This window comes from Gopherus evgoodei, chromosome 2 (genome assembly GCF_007399415.2).
Source record: "Gopherus evgoodei ecotype Sinaloan lineage chromosome 2, rGopEvg1_v1.p, whole genome shotgun sequence".
In the NCBI taxonomy this organism is placed as follows: Eukaryota; Metazoa; Chordata; order Testudines; family Testudinidae; genus Gopherus; species Gopherus evgoodei.
The window spans coordinates 171,254,687-171,271,787 of NC_044323.1; the positions used below are offsets into that span (position 1 = coordinate 171,254,687).

Here is a 17,101-nt window from a genome sequence, read left to right on the forward strand (position 1 = left end):
TTTGATTATTGTATTAAGTCTTCTACATAGCAAATACACTTCTTATGGAATACACTCTGGCAATTAATAAAACTACATGATACACTAAATGACAAGTTTGCTTTGCATGAAATTAGTTTTTTTCTTCTCCCAGAACTTGTTCATCTTGATGTGTATCCAGTCCCAAATCATCTGACATCTATGGATATTTCTAGGTAAGAAGGATGATATGTTTTCTCTTGCTATTTGTAGCATCTACATCAATCAGTTAAGTTCATGTGAAGTAAGTGAGGGTCACCTGTGTTTTACTGAACATAAATACCGAATTACGGAAGGGCTGTGATGTTGCCTGAGAGGTTTCAGGAATTTTGAATTTTATTCCTAGTTCTTCAACTGCACCCTATCTCTGGTCCTTTGTACTGGGCATTCTGCCTGTTTCTCTTTAATTTTGTGATAAACCATACTACTGGAGTCACTTACAATTACTTTTGTATAAACTTCATTGGCTAAAAGATTCCCTGTCCAATGTAGATAGGCTGGATACGTAACAGGGAGGTTTCTTGAGCGTTCCTCTGTATCAATTTAGTTCTCTATTAAGCTCAATATTTAAAGCATGTGTTCAAGTGGTTTCCTAAACAGGGATGACTTACAGTTCTGCAAATGTCCGTTATCATCCGCACATAAGGGCTTGTAGATATTACGTTAATGGCCAGTTCCATCCACCAGTGCAGCTCTCGACTCAGTAGTACTGACGCATCCTCCTAAAGAACACAGCATGACCAGAGATGTACTGTTACCATCAGTGCTGACCATCGGAACTCCCGTCTTCTCTGGCCTAGCCCTTCTGAGGGACATAGCTACACTGGAAGATGACAGTACTTTGGTATCCCAGGAACTATCTTACTTACTGCCATCAGGCGGGATTGCCCCAGTACTGACAGCTTCACCATTACAAGAGCAATTTTCAGATTCAGACAAATATGATGAGGCAATCCCTCCTTCATCTCCACAGAGAGAGAGCTAAGCCTGGACAAGTGAGCCAGGATTTATGATTGCTACTGTTATGAACGTGGCCTCCCTAGGAACCAATGTTTCCCTATGCCATGGGGTCCCCCTCAAACAGTTGGCCCCTCTTTTTTGCCCTATTGGGGACCATGGGATCCCTATACCAGACATCCAGGACACACTCAGGAGTCTTTCCAGTCCCCTCCCCCTTGCTCCAACAATTGGTTCCATTGGTGGAGGAGGAGGAGGAGGTTGAACCAGGACAGCAGGTACCAACATTTCTGATGGGAGTTTCCTCTTCCCGGATGAGACAGTCTCTCCTTCTTGCCCCTCCCCACCAGATGACCATAGGCAATACCAGAACTTACTATGAAGAGCAGCTGGTAATCTCCAGATATCTCTCCAGGAAGTCCAGGACCCACACCATTGACTGTTGGACATTCTGCAGCCTCTGGGATCAAGTAAGGTGGTTCACCCTGTTAACGAAACGCTATTGGAACCGGTGGCTAGATTCGTCTGGCACACCCCAGCATCCTGCCCCCTACATCTAAGAAGGCTGAGAATTGCTCTTTTTTTGTTCCGGTAAAGCGAGCTAAATTCCTGTTCTCCACCCTGCTGTCAGCTGCCTGATGGTAGAGGCTGCTATGAAACCTGATAGGTCTCAATACTTAGACCACCCCATCAGACAAGGGCTCCAAGAGACTGGACCTCCTGGGGAAAATGTCTTCTCTGTGGGCTTGCAGTTCTACCAATTCCAGTTACCAGGCTCTCCTAGCCAGGTATGACTTTAATAACTACTCTAGTTTGGCAGTCTTTCAGGACAAACTTTCCTCTGAGGACAGAGCCCAGTTCCTCTCCTTTCTAGAGGGCGGCAAGCCTGGTAGTGAAAATGGAGCTTCAGGATGCAGTTGATGCAGCATCCAGCAACTTGGCCACTGGCATTGTTACAAGGAGGGATTTGTGGCTGCAATCTTTGGGCTTTCTCAGAGATGCAGAATATAGCAAAGATCTTCCCTTTGTGCCCAACCTCTTTAACGCAAAGACTGACCCTCTCCATTCATTAAAGGATGTAAGGCCTATTTTCCGGTTCCTGATGATCAACACACCAGCCCCAAAGAGAAAGTTTATAGGTCTGCCTTTAGTGCCGAGTCTGCCATCTTCTCCTCCTGTGCTTTACTACCAGCATCCTGCCAAGCCTCCCACAAGCAACAAAAGAATGAGGTCCTGCTTTTTGGCCCCCTCTACCACCACACCTGTGACCCATTCCTAGCCCACTGCTAGGAGCCTCTTTTGACATTTTAGTTGGGCCAATAGACGCTGCTTGTTAAAGTCTACAGACTTGGGTGCATGGCGTGCATGTGTACCCACATGTGGAATACAGATAGGGACCACACATATCGAAGAGCCTCCAGTTACAGTAAGTAACCTCCATTTAAGTGCCATTAACTTCATAAAAACTGTTTAAGGCACTTGTAAGCTATTGAACATTTTAAATGGGAGCATAGCAGTAAATGAGCTAGCCTGGGGCTGTGGCCATTCATTTTTAGATGTGCAAGAACATAAATCAGCATAATTGGGTATCTAACCTTAATGTATGTGCATGGGTAAGTGTGATTTACTGAAAAGTGCTGTTTGTAAGAAGTGGGAAACAAAGCATTAGTCATATTGAGTAAGATTTGATTTTGCAGTGACTTTGAAACTTTTTTATGACTTCATTTTTGTGTTATAATAAATTGGCATACAGTTAAGCAATGGGGTTTCTTTGTTTTTTTTCCTAGAGGAATATGTTTGTTTGTTTTGGTATTCATGATTATATTTTTAAGGTAATTGATATTTCAGTGAAAATATGGGCTTGGTCACTATTTGCTTTTTTGAGTTAAAGATCATTCTTTGAATAAATCCAAAGGGGACTCAAGCACGCTGATGAGAAAGGAGTGTTGATTTCTATGCAATCAAAAATATTGTTCCCTAAACTTAAATTCTGCGTGCAGCTACCTTAAGTTAGATGCCTAGTTGTGTAGCTGAGTATTCAGTTAAGTGCTCGTCAGGGTGTATATCTGTTCCTCCTGTACTAGGTGCTTTACCATTGCAGAGGGAAAGTATTCACAGTATTTGTGCCCAGGTTCACCTTTGTGCGTGAGTTTGAAAAACTTACTCCCTTCCCCATAATGTTTAGTTTTATAAAATAATTGGCTGCTTTCTCTTCTCTTACAACCAAAATCGTACTGTACTCAGTGTTTTCTCAATGGTGAGAGGATCTACAGTTCCCATTGGGACCTGTATGTGCAGTAGGCTTCGTGTGTGTTTGTGCACATGTGTACAGATAAGTTTTTGATTGTATTAGTAGCAGTCTTTAAGGACTACACCTTAATTTGATTCCTGTGTTCATCCCCATAGAAACCACCTGGAAAGCCTGCCTGAGTGGGTATGTGACAGCAGAAAACTAGAAGTGTTGGATGTTGGCCACAATCGGCTATGTGAACTGCCTGCCCGGTGAGTCCTTCAGACCAGGTTACGCAACTTGAGACAGGATAATCATATTCAAAAATAATTGCTGATTCAATGTTAGTGTGTTCCATTGACTGATAAGCTTTTTTTATCTTTTGATTGATTTTATGTTTACCTCATGGGATGTCATCGTGCCATAAGTTTAAGCACAGCCTTTCTTCTTTACTTTCACGCAGAGAACAATGTCTTTGAATTCCAGACAGAAGTTCTAAAGCCGTCTATGCAGCGCTTCAGAGAGGAAAGCTTATTAAATATTTACAACCATAACTTTGCATGATGTTTTATAGATTCAGAAATTACAACTTAATGTTGTTCCCCTAGAAGCCCCAGACAAGGCTCCATGGTGCAAAGTGTGGTAGAAACAGAGCAATCCCGGCCCCTAAGGATATTACTCACCCAGAGGCTGGGACTGTTCTAGGTTTGTACGACAGTGAGCAGTATTCTCAGGTAAAAACATGGGCCCTGCCCCTCAAGAGTTAACTTCACAGACAAACACAAATCATAGAGAAGAGAAGAAAGATCTTAATATTTTCATATCTTTTTTGTAAATAGCACCTTGAGACAACGGGAATTAGCTGGCACATGAGTGGAGGTCAGTTTGGAAATCAAAGTGAAAAGTGGGTTTTGCAGAGGAATTAGTGTGAACACGTGGCTCACAGGAAAAGGGTTGTCATTCCTGGCATAGGAAACAGCCTGGAAAAAGACATGATGAGCGTGGGAGAAGAGAGACAAGAAGCAGCTATGTGGTGAGAAGAGTGGGCAAAGTGATGGAGAGTAAGGGGCAGATCCATAAAAGTGAGGATAAGTTCAAACTTCATATGGAAAAAGAGCCATTGTAGCAAAGAAGAGTGTTAGGGAAGCCAGAGAGGAGGTTAATTTAGTCCGGGTGAGAACTGTGATGTGAATCGAGGACTTTGCATTAGAAATAGAAAGTAAAGGCAGAATTTAGAAATATATAGGCTGAAAGGAATGAGAGAAGATGACTTGAGCAACCTATCAGGCTAACGTACATACTGTTAATTCTCTAGAAATGCCTTGTTCACATCAGCTGAAACTGCATCACTCATAAGAAAAACAAGTTCAGTTGCCTTTCAGTTGTTGTGTTGTATTTTATAATAGCAAAAACTATCAAGGCATACACAGAGCATCTTTGGAGATGAGTGATTGGCTGAAACTAATGACTCCAAGGCACAATCTACATGCATCTTCTTCTCCCATCTTCCCATTAAACACCAGGAAATGTTTTAAACCTCGATAGTTTTTCCTGATAGCATATGCTTAGATGACTTAGTGATATTATACTTATTGATCGGCCCACCCCAAAGCATTGGCTCTGAACATCCCTGAACTTCAGGCAAGTTTGGGCCTGGATTTAAGCTTTGATTCCCATTCTCAAATGTTTATCAACAGTATCAACAAAATCCTCTGGCACTTCGGTATAAATATGTATTTGGAGTATTCCCTACTGCCCCTTTACTCCTTCCCGCTCTCAAAGGAAGCCTGGTTGATTTGTTTCCATATTGTACAATGGTGCCAGGACATGCTAAGTGGATGAAGAGCTCACTGTTTGGAGAAAGTTTAATACTGTAAAAATAAGTGTCCATAGTTTGAATAAAGAGAGAGACTAGTGATTTTGCTGGGAGCCTGGGGTTTGCACCTAATTTGAATAAACTACAGCAGATTGTTGTTGCACTTACCTTTTTATAACTGAGATATAGTCCTTCAAGCTGTGGAGATTACACAGTCAAAATGGAGCAGAATATACAAAGAAATGTAGTGTCAATGTTCCCCCACCTCTGTAACACACTGGGCTGCCCAGCTCCTTGGGTAATCAGGTCGCTCGAGGAGCAAGCCAAAACGTTCTGCTTTGGTTCTCCCAAAATTGATTATATTGCTTTTTAATTTAGCTTCCACAGAAAATTTTAATTTTTTGACATTCCATTCTGATTTGGGACAGAAACTATTTCCAGTTTTCTTCCACATCCGCTACATTGTTTTGTTGGCCAGCTTTAGTTACTAGCTAAAACATTTTATGTTGACAACATTGACCATGCCTATGCGAAACAAAAAATAGAAGGAAAATTCCATATTTCTTTTTTCTCTTATAAGAGGCTTTTTGAACAAAATTGACAGTTAAAGCAAAGCAGAACAAAACTACTAAAATAAATAGGGTCAACAGTTTCAGAGATACTTACCCTTATTGCTGAGTCATCTTGGCTAGAGAAAGTGGTGACATTGATTTGTATCCATAATTACATAATGCAAGCCATCATCTTCCTGAACTGTTGATACTGGTGCTCACTTGTAGTGTCTGACTACATCTGTCAAGGGAAAAGCCAGCATACTTAACTGATTACTTTGGCACACTTGCCCAATGACCTGCAATGGCACTGCATAATAATAGTTGATGCATTGGGGGTGGGAGGAAAGGCAAAATTCTTTGCGGATGTATGGGTCTCATGTGAAGAGGGGGAGGAAGGTTTCCACTAATGCTGAGTAATATGTGAATCTTTGCTTGAAAGCAAGGTCAAAAAGAGGCATAGTCATCTTTTAATTAAAACTGTATAGTCATTGGAGCACAGGGCAGATGAAGAATAATCTTTTTTCTTTTGATTTATTCCTGTTGAAAATCGAAACTTCGTCTTTTTGTGTTATCGGGCTTTTTACGCCCAATATCTAAATTCCTTTAACAATTTTTGTAGGAACAATTAGTGGTTTTGACTTGTAGTTTACCAAAACAAACCTTTTACCCTCCCACCTCCCCCCCCCCAAAAAAAAAAAGAGGCAGTGAGGGGAACTTTGGGCCATCCGCAGCTTGTAAAGCTCAAGATAGAAAAGCGGTTTCGATAAATTTCATTTCCTATAATACCAGACTAACAAAGGAGGCTTTGTTAGTCTGGTATTAACAAAAAGAAAATGGACGTAGGAGGGGAAGTACAGTGGATTATAAATCAGCACATGATGAGTATAGTGCTGCTACTACTACTTTTCCAGGGTGGTTGGTGTTCTCTCACTTTTTTAATCCTTCATTATCTGGAGAGATCCCACAGGTTCAGCTTTCTGAAGTCACTGCTGGTAATTACCCACTTCACCAATGACACACACTGTAGGAATAGCCTGTGGAGTGATTTGATTCCTTGTCCCTTCTCCTCCCCCAGATCCCTCAACACTCATCCGTTTTCTGAGAGGTTGGTGGGATATGGGAAGATTCTTGTGGATTATTAAATCCACTCTTCTGCTAATCAGTTGTTTATGAACCAATTTTTGAAACAAGTATCAGAGGGGTAGCCATGTTAGTCTGGATCTGTAAAAGCAGCAAAAAATCCTGTGGCACATTATAGACTAACAGACGTTTTGGAGCATGAGCTTTCGTGGGTGAATACTCACTTCGTTGGATGCGTTCAGTGGAAATTTCTAGGGGCAGGTGTATATATGCAAGCAAGCTAGAGATAATGAGGTTAGTTCAATCAGGGAGGATGAGGCCCTGTTCTAGCAATTGAGGTGTGAAAACCAAGGGAGGTGAAACTGGTTCTGTAGTTGGCAAGCCATTCACAGTCTTTGTTTAATCCTGAGCTGATGGTGTCAAATTTGCAGATGAACTGAAGCTCAGCAGTTTCTCTTTGAAGTCTGGTCCTGAAGTTTTTTTGCTGCAGGATGGCCACCTTAAGGTATGCTATAGTGTGGCCAGGGAGGTTGAAGTGTTCTCCTACAGGTTTTTGTATATTGCCATTCCTAATATCTGATTTGTGTCCATTTATCCTTTTCCGTAGAGACTGTCCAGTTTGGCCGATATACATAGCAGAGGGGCATTGCTGGCATATGATGGCGTATATTACATTGGTGGAGGTGCAGGTGAATGAACCGGCGATGGTGTGTCTGATCTAGTTAGGTCCTGTGATGGTGTCGCTGGTGTAGATAAGCAGGCAGAGTTGGCATCGAGGTTTGTTGCATGGATTGGTTCCTGAGCTAGAGTTACTATGGTGCGGTGTGCAGTTACTGGTGAGAATATGTTTCGGGTTGGCGGGTTGTCTGTGGGTGAGGACTAGTCTGCCACCCAAGGCCTGTGAAAGTGTGGGATCATTGTCCAGGATAGGTTGTAGATCCCTTATGATGCGTTGGAGAGGTTTTAGCTGGGGCCAGTGGAGTCCTGTTGGTTTCTTTCTTGGGTTTGTCTTGCAGTAGGAGGCTTCTGGGTACACGTCTGGCTCTGTTGATCTGTTTCCTTATTTCCTTGTGCGGGTATTGTAGTTTTGAGAATGCTTGGTGGAGATTTTGTAGGTGTTGGTCTCTGTCTGAGGGGTTAGAGCAGATGCGGTGGTACCTCACTGCTTGGCTGTAGACAATGGATCCTGTGATGTGCCTGGGATGGAAACTGGAGGCATGAAGGTAGGCATAGCGGTTGGTAGGTTTTTGGTATAGGGTGGTGTTAATGTGACCATCGCTTATTTGCACCGTGGTGTCTAGGAAGTGGACCTCCCACGTAGAGTGGTCCAGGCTGAGGTTGATGGTGGGGTGGAAGCTGTTGAAATCGTGGTGGAATTTTTCCAGAGTCTCTTTCCCATGGGTCCAGATGATGAAAATGTTATCAATGTAGCATAGGTAGAGAAGGGGCGTGAGTGGACGAGAGCTGAGAAAGTGTTGTTTCAGGTCAGCCATAAAAATATTGGCATATTGTGGGGCCATGCGGGTGCCCATAGCAGTGCCGCTGATCTGGAGATATATATTGTCATCAAATTTGAAATAGTTGTGTGTGAGGATAAAGGCACAGAGCTCAGCAGCCAGTTGTGCTGTGGCATCATCAGGGATACTGTTCCTGACCGCTTGTATTCCATCTGTATGGGGGATGTTTGTGTAAAGAGCCTCTACATCCATGGTGGCTAGGATGGTGTTTTCTGGAAGATCACCAATGCATTGTAGTTTCCTCACGAAATCAGTGGTGTCACGGAGATAGCTGGGAGATAGCTGGGAGTGCTATACCAAGACAAACTCAAGAAAGAAACCAACAGGACTCCACTGGCCATCACATACAGTCCCCAGCTAAAACCCCTCCAACGCATCATCAGGGATCTACAACCCATCCTGGACAATGATCCCACACTTTCACAGGCCTTGGGTGGCAGGTCAGTCCTCGCCCATAGACAACCTGCCAACCTGAAACATATTCTCACCAGTAACTGCACACCGCACCATAGTAACTCTAGCTCAGGAACCAATCCATGCAAAAAACCTTGATGCCAACTCTGCCCCCTTATCTACACCAGCGACACCATCACATGACCTAACCAGATCAGACACACCATCACCAGTTCATTCACCTGCACATCCACCAATGTAATATACGCCATCATATGCCAGCAATGCCCCTTTGCTATGTATATCGGCCAAACTGGACAGTCTCTACGGAAAAGGATAAATGGACACAAATCAGATATAAGGAATGGCAATATACAAAAACCTGTAGGAGAACACTTCAACCTCCCTGGCCACACTATAGCAGACCTTAAGGTGGCCATCCTGCAGCAAAAAAACTTCAGGACCAGACTTCAAAGAGAAACTGCTGAGCTTCAGTTCATCTGCAAATTTGACACCATCAGCTCAGGATTAAACAAAGACTGTGAATGGCTTGCCAACTACAGAACCAGTTTCACCTCCCTTGGTTTTCACACCTCAATTGTTAGAACAGGGCCTCATCCTCCCTGATTGAACTAACCTCATTATCTCTAGCTTGCTTGCATATATATACCTGCCCCTGGAAATTTCCACTAAATGCATCCGACGAAGTGGGTATTCACCCACGAAAGCTCATGCTCCAAAACGTCTGTTATTCTCTAAGGTGCCACAGGATTCTTTGCTGTTTTTGAAACAAGATTTGGGTCCCCTATAAGTAGTAGTTTTCAGTGTGTCCTTATCTAATTTAGATTTATTTATTTTTGACATTTTATTTTTTTTAAGGTTGTTTTGCAATAGCAGTTTGCGTAAGCTGCTGGCAGGACATAATCAATTAGGAAGACTACCAGAGAGGTTTGAACGAACGCAACTAGAAGTCCTGGATGTGCAACACAACCAGGTCCTTGAGCTCCCATCGAACCTTCTTCTGAAAGCTGACAGGTAAATAAAAAAAATCTATTTTTTACATGACGAACCTGTTGCATTTTATTTCTTAGTTGAAAGGGTAATCTGAGGGTCCCTTAAATTGAAAGCTGTGAGCCTTCTGTGCTAAGAACAGATGTCCTGTCAAACCTGCTAAAACATAAGTAATTTTTTAAATTCTGGTTTTCTGCTCTCATATGCTTTTTTTGTCACTAAGCTCCCACAGTACCTCTACCTACAAAGTAACGTGAGCCATTTTTTGCTATACATTCCCAGATATGTTAGCAGCAATTTCTAAATAAATTTTAACCCAGAGTGTGGAAGCTTCTTTGTGAATCAAAAGCCAAAATGTATTCATTCCTTTCAAACAAAATAAAACCTGTCACATAAGATTGTCAAAATAACTGACAGTGGTTTCTTCTGTTCCTGCTTCTGAAATTTTCATGCCTTTGAGTATTTGTCACTAATTTATTTGGTGACATCACTTGATTTGATTTCCTCTCCCCTCACCTTTATTTCTGTGCTGCAGCTTTACATGCCTTGGAGTCTTTGTAATTGTGTTTATGAATCTGAAGAGACAGACTTCAAAATGTACTTTAATTTGTGTATGGCCTAGAGGCACGAAGAAGTATTTTTAAAACATATTTGTAGCATCTGAGTGAGGCAGATTTAGAGGCCTTTGATGGGATGACCTGCTTAGCTTTCTATATTTCTCGTACCTTCATGATTCAACAATGGTCATAGGCTTACTGGTGACATTAATGCTGCATTTAATTTGACATGCAAGACTGTTTAGTTCGTTTTCTAAACTATGACAATAGAATGCACGGCTACTAGCTCTCCTTGGGTGGGAAACCGCACTGTTAATCTCACTGTCATCATTTAGACAAGACTCATCACCAAAAGATTGGTAATGAGTCAGTCAGAGGGATGCCCTTATTTTATATTGTAAATCTTTTATGAAGGCAGTGTTATGTCTTCATTTTCAAGGGCTCATTGTGTGAGGGTTATAGTGCTACAGGCTTGGTTGGAGATGCAGTTTGCATATAAATTCCAAACTTCAGTAATTTGCTGTGGGAAAACTGTCCTTTAGACTAAAACATGTAATGCCAAAAGGTTAATTTTCGTTAGGAAAGGTTTCTTCTGTTCAAATTGCCCAAGCATAGAACTTCCTTCTTCATGGTTTTAAGGAATCTTTCAAATGTGCTTGTGCTGGGAGCTGAAATGGAGTTTTGATTTCAAAAGTTTGATTATTGCAGTATGCCCTCCATATTCAGCACTATGTACGTGTCAGGTTTGCTCAGTTTATTGAATGTAGTTGTTCGATATTATGGTTGAAATTTTGCAGCCCTCAAACACACAATTAACAAGTTAGGAAACATAACAATATGGCTACCAGGGCAACTGTAACTTATTGCAGTAAATTTAACAGCCTGTATAGTAAAGCAAAATATTACCTATATTTTGTGTGCAAAAGGACAAATGTATAGCTGCTGATGCTGGGTGACAACTTTGAACTTCCTGTCTTTTGTACATCTAAACTCTCCACCATAACATAGCATGAACATAGAGCCTGACCCTGCAAACATTATTCATAAGTACTCACAAGAATAGATCCATTTTGTAAAATACCGCCCCCCTCCCCAGACAGGAATATACATTTCTACTCAAGATTTTTTTTTAAAAGAAAATATACTTAGTCAAGCATGGAGAGCAAAAAAAGAAGAAATAGAAGTTTCAGAAAGCTACTCACATCTCTGAAGGGGGAGTAGGGAAGTAATCCTTTTCTGAGTTAAATTTACCATCTGTTAGTCTAGAATGCAGATTAATGCCATTTTGCGGCAAGATAGAGATGCTGCAGGTGGAGATTGTACCATAATATGCACACCTTAAATTCAACTGCAAAAACATTAAGTACCATAACAACATTTGACTGAAATAAACAATCAGAAGAAAATTCAGACTTTAAAGTAAAATGTATATGACAGATGTTCTCTTCCCTTGTAAGCTTACATGAACTTTAGGTCCCCTCAAGGTTCAGTATCTTCCCTCTACTACGTAGACATCCCAACGCATTGTAAAGGAGCTCTCCTTTAGCGATGTACTAGTAATGTAAAGTATTGTTGCAGGAGATACACAGACTCTAGAATTTTTCTTAACACCTTTGCATCTCCACTGTTGGTTGGATCATTTATGTAGACCTATCCTGTTACCATGTCATCTAACCCTACTTGGAAAAGATACAGAAGAGACAATAGCAAAAATGACACTTTGGCTGGTCTATTAGTGCACACACCGCTGCTGCAGCACTAACAGTTGTTGAGCAAAAGACCAGTGTAGATTAGGCCTCAGATTTGGAGTGTGAACTTGGGTCTTGTCTGGAAAATGCCTTTTTACTTCATGGGTTTTTAAAAATATGAACTGAAAGAATTGTATGGCTGAAATTCACTCAAACTGGTTTGTAGGGCAGCATACCCCTGTGACCATGTAATTAAAGCACAGGAGTGGGTGCTAAGACAGCTGGTTTCAAGCTCCAGCTCTGCCACAGTCTTTCTACAGCATATGATGTTGGGCAGATCAGTATACCCCAGAGGCCCTTAATTTCCCCATCTATAAAATGAGACCTACATCCAGGAGTCTGTGGAGATGGATTTTGTTTGTATAGCACTTTGATATCCTCCAAGGGAAGATGATAGAAGATGTGCTTCAGCTCATAGACCTCTCCATCTTCCTTGAACTCCAGATATCCTTGGGTTTTAGTGGGTCTGAGGTGCCTACTTAATTTTAACACAGGGTTTGTGTTTTAGCATCCACAACACCTGGTTGGAAAAAAACACACAAATCAGTGCATCAACGCATTTTGAAAAACAATAAGATACTTACCAACTTCTGTTTGTGTTTTGCATCAAACCTTTAATGGCATCCTCCTCAAACTCGTACAAAAATTAAAACAAAATTTCTATTCTCAGTTGGCAAATAGAGCTTAGGAATGTGATGCACTAGTTTTTCATTAAAATTAGTTTTCTATTTTTAAACTATTACAGTATCAGATTTGTGGAGAAACTTCCATTATGTCTGTTAGACCATAAGCCCCTGAGGATTTGTCTATGAAACTACGTTCCTCTGAACAGGACAGAAATTGCTTCTGAATATACCGGTGATAGTATAGATCTTGATCATGTTGGTAGGAGTTTTCTTGGCTGAGTTGAGCACTACAGAGATCGGCAGATAATCAGTTCAAGTCTCACTAGCAGATGCTTCTGTGAAAATGGAGAATTGCTATGGGTGTTAGGGTTGGTAGAAAAACTGCCAGAAAATGTGTCTAACCTTCATCTGTGCATCTGGGTTCTCATAACCCCAAGTTCCAAATGCTTCCTCATTTGTTGGTAGTGGCCAGATTCTTTTAGTCCTTTTACGTGTCTGATTTTTTTCTACAAATTTTTGATCTGGTCACTGGTCAGCTTCAAGTTAAACTGTAGATCCACACAGTGCAAAACATTTCAGTATGTTAATATATAGGCAGATGCAAAAGCAACTAAGCATATCAGTTTTTGTAAATATAAACAATATCAGCTCAGTATAGCATCAAGTGGCACCTGTAGGTGTGGTCAGAAGGGGACTAAGAAAGATGGAGTCCAGCATGGGGAAATTAGGCTGTAGAAGTTGATGGTAGAAGTATAGTTGGAGCCTAAAACAGTCACTGGAGGCAGTTAAAATTTGTAGTGTGGATCATATGTAGCAATGTCTCCTTGGACTTCCCATTGGTTTGAAAAGTAAGCTAGCAGCCAGTGGAGAGGTTCAAGGACAGTCAATGTTTCACTCCCCCTCATTCTCCTCTTGTTGTGGGAAAGCTATGGTAAAGATTCCTTGAGGGACAGTAAGGTTTGTAATCATTCTTAGCTGGTGTGGTTCCAGAGCCATGGGACAGCTTCCCAAAATATTTCCTCTTGTCCTAGAAAGATCCATTTGTTCCGGAGGAGTGCATCCAACAAGGATGAGAGAGAGGTGGTCCCCAAGATAGGTCAGTACCTTTTTAAACTAAGGCCACATTTTAAATACAGCTATGTCACAGAGCTTCGTTACAATGCAGTTCCGTACACCCGCTTACAAACTTGGCTCCAAGACTTTCACTTGGTCATGTATTAAGTCTACTCTGTTCTGTGCTACAGATTGGAACTGTGATTAACTGTTTGGAGACAACTGGGTAGTAACCAGGTTCACTGATGTTGTTTGACTTATGCTAGCATTCAGAATGGTGGGTGTCATACTCATAGTAACTGTGTTATTTCATTTCATGTGTGCTCTTAGTACTCTAGTACTAGGTAGAGTTTTTTCAATGTTTCTACTTCTGAGTTAGCAGCAGCAATCAAGCCTGTGTGAATTCACATATACATGAATCACTCTGACCAAATCTCTGTCTGTTGGGATGTGGGACAAAGGCTCCTGGCCAGACTTGGGTATAAAAGATGCTTTTGGCAGCTGTTCTGTTGGAGTATGTAGTGTTAGTGGTGAGTCTAGGATCATACATCTGTATACTGTGACAGATGTTGGGGGTAGGGTATCTGTTGAGGGTGATTTGATATATGTGGGCTAGTTCTTCAGAATGTGTTCATCTTTCATGCCTGGTTTTAGCTTCATCCAGGTGCTGATCCCACACCAGGGCTGGGTAGCTGGAAAATATTTGATGAAAAAAAGATACTGCTAGCACTTAATACATGCCACTTTCGTGCGCCACTGAATCACACCATAACACTCCCCTTTACTTCCTGGTGCTGTGTATGATTCTAATTCTTGTATCAGGAGGGGGAGCGGGGAATGACAGGTGGAATGATTGATACCCAAACCTTCTGCACACACATAATTTAACATAGTTTTATCTTCTTCCCCTCTCTTCCTATTTCATTACCTGAAGGTGATCAACTGAAACAGGTACTCTGGAGACAGGAAAGTAGTTTTATTGGAGGATTAGGGAATAAGAGAATGAGGGACAGGAGAAGAGGAGATAGTAAGATGGCAAGAGCTAAGGAAGAAATTAGATGATCTGGATAGTGTACTTTTGGCGATCCATTGGTAGGATGATTTAGAGGGGGATTGGGATGTACTTTTCTCACCCCTTTCTCAATTAAAACCATCATGCCAGAATTGGTATCAATTTAGTATTTATTTTTCCCTGATTTTTCCTTTTATGGAACTTGTTTCCATTTCACTTCTGTGCTGTTGATGGTATTAGATGTTCATATACTGAGAGCATTTTTTTATAGATACTTAAAATGGTTTTCTTTTCTAACTTGTATCATCTGAGATCTTAATACTTGGGGTACATATTGCCTGGATTCTTCTGATATCCATTTAATTTTGTGCATATTTTTTTTTTTTGCAGCTATAGGACTTCTAACTGAATATGTCACTGTTTGCAAGCTAAACAGGATTGCTTTAATATAAATTTCCAGTCTTTCTTACTGGATACAATCTTTTTTACCTTGCTATTTTAAACAATTCCATAATATAGCTGTGCATTTCGTAACAGCTACCATGTTATGCTCCATTGGTAGCTGCATTGTGACGTTTATAAAATGTTTCAGAATACTTTGGGGAGAAAGAGGTACTATACAAATTTGAAGGTTCTTTTATCCTAGTTTATTTCTTGAATACAGTACAACTAGATACCAATATAAATATTTTGGAATCTCTTAATTATTTTTCCTAACTGAAGATTGTTGCCTCTACTGTAGAAGTAGATTTTTAAGATGAAGTCACTCTTTTACTTCAAGTAGTTTAACACTTTATGTAAACTGCACATATGTTGAGAGATCTACTTCAGCGGAATCAGTGAAGCCCTACCATGATTGTGTGTGTTCTCTGGGACAATATTATATTTTGCCTAGGTGTGTGGTTGAAAAAAATAAGTGACCCTTTATTAAGGGTATCCGCCTAATACCCTGTAAAACTGAAGGTGACTTGTTCCAGCCAGAGCTGAATGTTTATTACCCCAGAGGAAACCTTGCACTTTGTCAAAGCTACAGAATTCCTGTGTCGCTGCCAGTGACTTAAGTTTTCTTTTTTTATCTCTGTAACTGTTGTTAATTCATATTTCCTCGCTATTGTATTCTGGTATATATGAGGGTAGTGGAATCAAGTTCTTATGTTGATGCTGTACTTTTTCATGTGCTTGTGGTGTGGTGTGTGTGTGTTGGCAGAGTCTGAAGGAAAAACAATTAAGTTTGGACTAGGCTTTCATGCTTGACATTCTGGTTCCATCTGATAGTGGTATGAGTGGGATATCTGCAGGCATATGGAATGGTTTTTGAATACAGGCACTGGAAAGATGGCAATATTTGTGTCTAAGTAAATTCCCAGCACTGTGGCTTCAGAGGGCATTGATGGAACATGAAACAAATCTAATGTGGTAGCTCGCAGTGCCAAACCCAGCTGGAGGTTTGAGGATGAATTCTAACGATTCAGTCTATAACTGCACTGCCACTTGTGTCAGTAATAGCTTATGGTGCTTCCCCTCACCAAGCGACAAGGTACACCGAACTAAGCGCCAGTGTGGACAGCATGATGTTGGTGAGGAGAGCGTCTCCTGCAGACATAGCTACTACCTCTCATTGGGGATGGATTGATTAAGTTGACGGGAAGGCTCTTTCCCGTTAGCGGAAGGTGGCTACTCTAGAAAGCTTACAGCGGTGCAGCTGCAAGCTCTCTAGTATAACCATAGCCTCAGGATAGCCTTGACTAGGCCCAGTTAGTTAAATCAGCATGATGGAAATTTGTCTGCCGACTCTTATCAACTTATTTTATGTACAACTAGTTTAGAGTTAGTTGTTGTTTTACATTATTTCAAACCATTCATTCATTAAGCCCTCCTCTCTGAGAATATTGTCTTTTTATATATGGGCATGTGGTTGAGAATTGCTGGCAGAGCATTTTTATGAATCCTTCAGTGTCCCAAAATAAGGGCTTGTCTACACTTACATTTTATAGAGCTCTAACTTGCCTGCTATGGGGTGTCAAAAATCACCCCCTGAGTGTAGCAAGTCTGAGCACTTTAAAACGCTAGTGTAGACAGGCTTTGAGCGCTGGCGCGGCAGAGCTAATCCCCTCGTGGAGGTGGATTACCAGGAGCGCTGGGAGAGCTGTCTGCCAGCGCTCGCGCGCAACCACACTCGCACTTCAAAGCGCTGCCACGGGAGCGTTCCTGCGGCAGCACTTTGAAGTTTCCAGTGTAGACGTACCCTCAGTTGGAATGACAGCTTCTAAAGAGAAATGTTAATGAGCAGTGGTGATCTAAGTTATAGATGGGGGAAGGAGGAATGAAAAATGTAGGATCTGATATTCTAACCAGAAACGTGGAAACTGTAACTATGTGCACTCAAGTTAAAAAAACAAAACAAACCAAAAAAACCACCCAAACCTGTTATACAAAGGAAAGGCGGATAAAACAAATGAGCGTAGATTTGAGACTTGAGCTTTAGGGAGGGACTGTGCCAGCATTCTTCTTGGCAGAGAGGAGCCCAGT

General features: G+C 41.3%; 1 protein-coding gene across 1 annotated transcript in view; it reads left to right on the top strand.

Moving 5' to 3' along the window:
* Window positions 1–17,101, top strand: part of PHLPP1 (PH domain and leucine rich repeat protein phosphatase 1) — a 236,280-nt gene that overhangs the window by 182,279 nt on the left and 36,900 nt on the right. The window contains exons 8-10 of the mRNA XM_030552262.1: window positions 134–194; window positions 3,382–3,477; window positions 9,445–9,600. Of these exons, the coding sequence (XP_030408122.1) occupies window positions 134–194; window positions 3,382–3,477; window positions 9,445–9,600 (313 nt within the window). The remainder of the gene's footprint in view (window positions 1–133; window positions 195–3,381; window positions 3,478–9,444; window positions 9,601–17,101) is intronic.